Here is an 8,672-nt window from a genome sequence, read left to right as displayed (position 1 = left end):
CCAATGCTACCAATTTTTAAATTTCATTTCTTATTTTTCTGGTTCTTTGATTTTCATTTTTTATCTGAGTTCTTTTAGGTTTTATCTTTTTAATTTCTCCCTACTTATTTTAGCTCTGTTCAAATTTAAAATAAACTTACAAAGCATACAAGAAAAACAGGTAAATTTTGATCAAAGATTAAACAGCTTGAGATATTATTGTTCGCCTGTTTTCTAAAGATAGCTATAATTTTGCTTCTTGTAATTTGTTAAAATTGTGTAATATGCAATTGAATTGCTTTCTGATTCAGCTTTCTTTGGTTATATTTGTTTTAAACAATGGATGGCATATATGTGAGGCACATAGTGCCTTCACCAATGTGCAGGCGTCACGCTTATATGCCGTTAAATAGACACATTTTTGAAATTATATAAGATTGAATGCTCGAGTAAATGAATTTTAATCAAATAAAAGGCAGATATCGAGCACAGTTTTTATTAAATCTTGCCCAAGTACTTTCACTCCTAGAGCATCTTCAGGGAAATCTTAATTAAGCTTAGAAACGTTTTTTCAACTGAAGAAAAATTAATTAACTTCGAAAAAACTCGAAGTTGATGGTTGATAAAACATTTTATGTATTATAACGTTTTAGATTTACTTCGTCAAAATAAGGCTATCCAACAATATATGGAAAATGTCATAAACAATAAACGATACATTAAAACAATACGACACAAGGACATACGTTTAAAAATTATTAAAAATCGACGAAACTACATATTGGGTAGCATCAGGAGAGAGAATGGCTTGTGGTCTTAACGGAAATGTTAAAGTGACATCTGACATATGACAACTTGGATGGGCAGTCACAATCATGGTGATGTGATCTGCACATTTAAAAATTCTATGAAACTGATCATCGACCATGGTCCAACTGACACTACTATAGGAAATCAACTGATAAAATTATATAGACTACTTTATGTAGATTGCATAATCCAGATCTCACACTCACACCTCTTGATAATAGTTAGGGTGTTAGTTTAGAGGCACCTGAAGTGGGCGTAAATTATGAATGCAAGAAATAGACTAAACAATCTATTAGACAGTCGGTGGTTGACTACAATAAAAAGATCTACCAAGCACTATCAATACTGTAGAAAAGAAGAAATCCATAGTTCGATTTCTTCTTTTCTACAGTATTGATAGTGCTTGGTAGATCTTTTTATTGTAGTCAACCACCGACTGTCTAATAGATTGTTTGTGTACACTATCAATACTGTAGAAAAGAAGAAATCAAACTATGAAATTGAAATACTAAGAATTAAAAATCAAAATTGAAAGTAGAGCGTATAAATGGGGTATAATCCAAATAGTTTAGTTAAACCCAAAGCATTACTCAAGACCAACTGACCAATAGTGGGAGATATTGAAATATACAACTGTGGAGATGGTATCTAAATTACGAAGAGATATGGAAAGTGTAATCAGCGCCAACTATAGATCAATTGATCCTAAACAAGCTATTTTTGTAAATTATTAAAGAATAAAATAGTAATGTTGATCAAAGTATGAAATTAATAAATTCTTAATGGGTATACTCAGTGCAGGAAGTCTAAACAGTCGAGCTAGGTCCCCTACGTGTTAATGTATCATTTAATGTTTGACATTTTTCATATACCTATTGTTGGATAGCCTAATTTTGACGAAGTAAGTCTAAAACGGAAAATAGACAGCAGAAGGGGTCCAGGGAGGAGAAGACACTCGTGGCTCCAAAACTTGCGGCAATGGTTCGGATTGTCATCTGCTGAACTATTCAGATCTGCCGTAAACAAAGTCAGAATAGCCATGTTGATTGCCAACGTTCGGAACGGACAAGGCACATGAAGAAGAAGTCTAAAACGTTATATTACAAAAACATTTTTATCAACCATCACCTTAAAGTTTTTTCTAAGTTATTTAAAATTTTTTTTTCAGTTGAAAAAACGTTTCTTGGCTTATTCCAGATGCCCCTGAAGATGCTCTAGGAGCGAAAGTACTTGAGCAAGATTTAATAAAAACTATGCTCGATATCTGCCTTTTATTATCTAAAATACACATTTTTATTGATCAATAAGATTAAGTTTCGTAAAAGTCTCATGATCGGACATCCGCAAGCAACGAGAATGTGAAGACCACTCGTTTGGTCAATCGCTATATTATTCAGTTACACACTTAATATTTATTTGAATATTAACTGATCATGTTAAAAACTCCGTCTTCTAAAGTTATCAATAATATATTTTCATGTATAATACCAAATATTGGTCACAGTTTCATATTTCAGTTTATAAAAATATTTTTTTTTATAGTAATATTTTATAAACTAAAAAAAGCAATCGAAAGAAATTATATTTAGCGGTCTAATTTTCCTGGACTAACGCAAAACGCTTTAGAGAAATCGCAAATACGGGCTCTAGTTTCTTGAGGAACATTGTGAAGTGATTTTTAAACTTTTATCGCTCATTTATAACACAAAGATATGTTTTAACATTTGGTAGAGGATTTATTTTCTCTGTGTCGATGACAAATGGAAGGTATTTGGTTGGTACTTACGCTAAAAAGAGGGAACCGGGGAAGGGAAGAAAGAGACAGAGCGGGCGTGTGGGTTGTGATGAAGGTTAAAGGATTGTTCAGAAATGAGGGTTGACAAATGATAGAGTCGTATTTACAAGAGGTTTCATCTGACTTGCTTCATTACTATAACGAAGAGGCTATATACAATCGTGCCTTGAATCGAGAGAGACAGAGAGGCTGTGTTCTTGTTGCCGTGTTGCATTGCTGCCGGGTGTTCACCTGAAAAACAATTAATACTGTTAATACAGAAAATATGTATTACAAATTACTAATATAAATGTTCCACTGAACATCGTTTGCTAAACTACAGAACAGTAATTATCTAACAGAATAAAAATAATTAACATTTTTATATAAATAAAATTTAAGTTCGGACTTGTGTTTAAGATGATAGACAGGAATTTATTAATATAAAAATATAATTTATCAAGAAGAGAAAGAAAATAGTACACATGCAAACTTGAAAAATGGTGCTTTCTATTGATAAATTATAGAGTTGTGGAACAAAAATGAAGATTTTATGAACAAATAAGACACATGTTAAGTCTATGGCTGTATTTTTGCTACTACCTTGAAAAAAAAAGATGACACAACATAATAATTAGTTAAGTAGCCACTAGATGGCATTGCTTAGAAAATATTTAATTTATTTATCTATATCCATCGAGTTAGAATCTAACACTTTCACTAGATAAACAAATTTAAAAAAATAACATTTAAGAAATGTTTCTTACACAATTTTAACTAAACCAATCTCTTTCAAAGACTCAAGCTTTTTGTCAAGAGATCAGATGGCTGTTATGGTTAGCTGTGTCTAAGTATTCCAGCTTTATCAAACCTTTGTTTACAGCTTCTTTGACAAAATGATATCGGATATCAATGTGTTTCGTTCTTCCATTTAATATAGGATTTGTTGCCACTTTCTGAGCTCACATATTATCATACCTCTGAAAGAATAGTAAGTGTAAAAATTAAACTGGATGTCAAACCTCTGAATGTGATAGCAATCTATACACCAGAGAACAACAGATATACCACCACAAGGGAAAACTTCTACGGACACTTTCAGACTGTAACCAACGAGACCCCAAATGATGAATATCTAATCAGTATGGGTGATTTGAACGCCCGTGTTGGCAATGATATAGTTCCAGGAATAAAACAGCGATGTAACGAAAATATCAGAAATGAAAACGGAGACCTTCTGACGGACCTCTGCAACATAAACGAGATACGTATGAATAATACATCTCTCCTTCAGAAAGAACAATACAAATATACTTTTGAAAACAGTAGAGGACAAAGATCTATGATAGACTATATTATGTCGAATGGAGAGTTACAGCCCGCTCAAATCTTGGATGTAAGAGCACTAACATCAGCAGAAATAGGAAGCGATCATAAATTGCTATTGTGGAAAATCCAAATAAAAACACATGCATGTAATAATTAAACACCAGAATACACCACAAAGATAAAAGTCGAAAGCTTACAGGATGACTCCACAAGATAACTATTCCATAAAAGGATAACCGAAAAAAGCAGAAATACAAATATTATAGAAAGTGATAAAGTCGAAGAAAGCTGTGCAAAAATTAAGTCTAATATCTTTGCCTCGACCAAGGAAGTTCTTGGTGAAAGAAATATACATAAAAATAAATCGTTCCCAAGGCGAAGAACTCCATGGTTCTGTACAGAAGTGACGGAAAAATGTAAAGAAAAGAAAAAAGCTTACCTGAAATACATGTCAACCAAAACACAAGAGGCATACTATAATTACAAGACAATTAGAAACGAAATACATGCACAAAACTAAAAAAATGATCACTGAGAATCCTTTTCGAAACAAATGAAACATGATTTTTACGGCCTGCAAAAGAAAATATGGCGCTTCATAAGAGGTCAAAGAACGGAGGTAAAGGAACTAATAGAACCAAAACACATACAAAAGGATACGTGGATTGACTACCTAAAAAAGCTATATGCAGAGGAAGAATGAAGGACACTAGAATCGGAAACACCAGAAATGACCATAAAAGAAGAACTTAATATTAATGTACAGGAAGTTCGAAAAATACTTGAAAACCTGAAGAACAGAAAAGCATAAGGTAAAGACGGGATACCAAACGAGTTACTGAAATATTGTGGAGCAGCAATGACAGAACAATTAACAACATTAATTAATAAAATTTTAAAACACAATAAAATACCGCAAGAATGGAGAACGAGTGAACTAACTCTACTATTCAAAAAAGGAGATAGAAACCAGCCAGAAAACTACAGAGGTATAAACTTGTTAAATACTACGCTAAAACTTACAACTAAAATTTTAAAAGTGTTAATAAATGAGAGGATATATAAGTAATCAAAAATGTAATCCATCTTCTGTATAATAGAGAAGTTCCCCTAAATATTATAAAAACTACCGATAACATCTACCAAAACAACAAAATGGAAGTCAAAATAGATGGACAACTTACACAACCTATAGAAATAGGCAGTGGAATAAGACAAAGGGATTTATTTAGCCCCATGCTCTTCAATTTGATCAAGGATGAAATCATCAAAACCGTTAACAAAGGATACAGAATGGGAAACAAAGAAAACGAAATACTCTGTCACGCAGACGACGCAATATTGATAGCCCAAGATGAAGATAGTCTGCAAAGACTGGTCGACAGATTTAACATAAGAGCAAAAGAATTTAATATGACTGTCTCATTTCAGAAAACTAAAACAATAGTAGTTAGTAAAGAACCAACCAGATGTAAAATAGAAATTGATGGCATTAGTATTGAACAAGTAATGGAAATAAAATACCTGGGAATTACACTGTCTAGCTGTGGAGACCTGGACAAAGAAGTGAGAGATCAAGTACAAAAAGCAAATAGACTGACAGGATGCCTTAATAACACTATATGTCGAAACAGACACATTGACACTGAGATGAAGTCAATAATTTATAAAGCCAATAATGACATATGCCTCAAAAACAAGACCCGACACAGCCACAATGCAAAGGCCACTGGAAACGGCAGTGATAAGAGTACTGAGAAGAATTACAGGAAATACGCTGAGAGATCGAAAGAAAACTGAAGACATTAGAATAAAATTTAACGTACAGTGTATAAATGAATGGACAAAAAATATAAAAAAAGAATGGAGTAACCACATAAGCAGAATGGAGTACCCGTGTCGTCAAAATAGCAAGAGATAAGTCACCAATCGGTAGAAGAAGTATCGGACGACCGCGCAAAAGATGGAGTGACAACCTTTCATAGAGATATTAATCCGCCAATGAACAAGCAGAATTGCTTATAAAGAGAAAGAAGAAGAAGACACATTATCATTATCTAGTATAACGATTTCATCAATATCCAACATCTCATACAACAAATTAAAAAAAATAGCCTCTTCTGCAGCTTTCGATACTGCTATATATTTCGCTTCTGTGCTTTACAGAGAAATACTATTCTATTCTCTGCTTTCCCAGATAACAGGTCCACCAGAAAACTGAAAATAGAAACCAGTATAAGATTTTCTGTCATGAGAATTACCCCTAACTCGCATTTACATAGCCTTTTAAATAATTATCATTTGTGAAAAACTTAAATCGTACTCTTTTGTAGTCATTAAGTATTTAATATCCACAAGGAATCTACGTTCCTGTATTTGGCTGTATACCATATATTAAAAGATTAATTAAAATCCTTTGTAAAAGGTATATATTTAAAAACCTAAACGGGCTGTGTTAGACAAAACGTTTTCGGAATACATCATTCCATCATCGGTGTCTAGGAGTACATGAATGTAGCCACTAAATATATGGGTAAAAACCCGTTAACAAATAATTAGTTAGATATAATGTAGAACAAATCAAACAAATGTAACTAATGATTTGTTAACGGGTTTTTACCCATATATTTAGTGGCTACATTCATGTACTCCTAGACACCGATGATGGAATGATGTATTCCGAAAACGTTTTGTCTAACACAGCCCGTTTGGGTTTTTAAATATATATCTTTTACAAAGGATTTTAATTAATTATTTAATATCCGTTTTACATACTTCCAATGCATTTTTGAATGATAATCATAGATAAAGAATATAGTATATAGATAATGATAATTGTTGTTGTTTGTTTGGGTTTATATGACTGCGGACACTAAATCCATTCGCCAATCTTCCAATTTTTACTCATTTTTTCATTAGTCATTGCTTCTTATACAATCTTATCCTAAATCTATTACTAAGTAGTATTAGTAGTATTGGTAAGTAGTATTTATCTCTAATACATAGTCTTTTTTTTTGGTAATTTGTTTCTAGTTTTTTTTTTCTATTAGGCGCTTTTTAGTCATTTATATATAAAACAGGTATGAGGTCCTCAGAGTTCCACAGCAAACTCTTCTGGAGCTATCTACTTAATTCAATAGCTACTTTACTGTGGACTGTCCAAGTTCCTCATTTTTTCTCTTTTTTTTTATTTTTATTTATTTGTTTTAAATTTATATTTATTTCTTATTTTTTTATTTTTTTTTTTAATTTTCTTTTTTATTATTTTTTTTAATTTTTTTTATATTCTAACAAAGTACAAAGAAATACTTACTCTATATTTACAATTAAAATTTGAGTTTAATATCTAAAACATGTTTATACAATAATCTATATAAAAACTCATTGTTTTCTAATGTTAATAAATAATTTAAATTAATGGGATAGTGGACATCGGTCAAGGAATACAGCGAATTTAAAAAATTATTAATCTTATTAGATATAAGAAAACAGTCCAAAATTTTATGTTGTAGGTTACCTATCTGACCACAAGTACATTGTGGACTATCACATAGGTTCATTTTAAACATATATGATGGTTTAAGACAGTGGTTAAATCTCATTCTGCATATAGTTCTTGTCATATCCTTTGTCGACTCCACTTTAGAAAACCAAGATTTATCCGTAATATAGTTTCTGATTGCTTTGTAATGGTTTCCTGTATTTATATTCTCATCAATATACCTTTCTTTCCAATCTTTCTTAAGCTCTTTGAATATGTCTGATTCTTTATCTCTAGACGTACAAAGATAATGAGTTAATACTCCTTGTGTCACCGCGTTTTTTGCCAATTATAATAATAATTATTAAATTAACTGAGATAACTTACAGAATATTAAATGTCTGGTCTTGTCAAAACTGACAGATACATAAGAAGACCTATTAAATTCTGATAAGGCACTTGAGGAGATGCATTATCGTCTCTATTTAAATTTAAACTAATCTCTTTCGAATCCTCTAAATTGAACCTTTTTAACAACTGTTCAATATAGGATTTTTGATCTAGAGTTATAACACATCACTATTCTTTTTACAAGTTACTCTCATACCTAAACATTTCTTTATTTCTCCTAAATTTTTAATTTTAAACATTCATTTAATTTCAACTTTAAATTATCTTATTCATTTAAATCATTAGAAAAAATTAAAAAATCATCAACATAAATAGAGATAATGGTTTTTAGAGTATTTTTCATCTTTGTATGTATATTATATATTATATATTATATGGTATACAGTGATGAGTGTCTTACCACCCGGCTTTTTAACGTAAGAGATAGAAAACACAGTTACCTTGTGAAATAAAAAGAGATGAAACTCGTAGAGGTGAGAAATAATCGGAGAAACCTATAATTTATATTACATTACATTATCACTAGCGATAGTCTCACACCTTTAGACGTTAGCTTCGAGCTAAATCACCTCGGTCATAATTATTATGAGTAACGTCGACTGTGTGACGTATTTCCATTTTTTAATTTCGCATAAAGTAAAAACTGATTGACCACAATAAAGCAAAAATGTGAATAAAATAATTTAATTAATAGTGATTATTTAATCTAAAGTTTTAAATTATTAACCAAGAATAATTTCTACTATGATTTGAGGAGTTTCATACACTCTTGTGACAGAATAATTATAAATCCTTCGTGGATTAGTGGTAAGAATTCGACATTGCGACACAGACATCGCAGACGATTAGAGTTCAAAACCCACATGTGATTTTCTTCTTTTTTTTTAA

The 8,672-nt window shown here is 31.2% G+C and overlaps 1 protein-coding gene across 1 annotated transcript in view; it reads right to left on the bottom strand.

Annotated features, from left to right (window-relative positions):
• Positions 1-2,048: 2,048 nt before the first annotated feature.
• The window catches only part of LOC140441702 (zwei Ig domain protein zig-8-like), a 592,415-nt gene continuing 585,791 nt past the window's right edge, over positions 2,049-8,672 (bottom strand). Inside the window, exon 5 of the mRNA XM_072532585.1 lies at positions 2,049-2,815. Within this exon, the coding sequence (XP_072388686.1) occupies positions 2,700-2,815 (116 nt within the window). The 3' untranslated portion in view covers positions 2,049-2,699. The remainder of the gene's footprint in view (positions 2,816-8,672) is intronic.

This window comes from Diabrotica undecimpunctata, chromosome 5 (genome assembly GCF_040954645.1).
Source record: "Diabrotica undecimpunctata isolate CICGRU chromosome 5, icDiaUnde3, whole genome shotgun sequence".
NCBI lineage: Eukaryota > Metazoa > Arthropoda > Insecta > Coleoptera > Chrysomelidae > Diabrotica > Diabrotica undecimpunctata.
The sequence above is the reverse complement of the archived record's forward strand: the minus strand, read 5'-3'. Positions and strand labels throughout refer to the sequence as shown.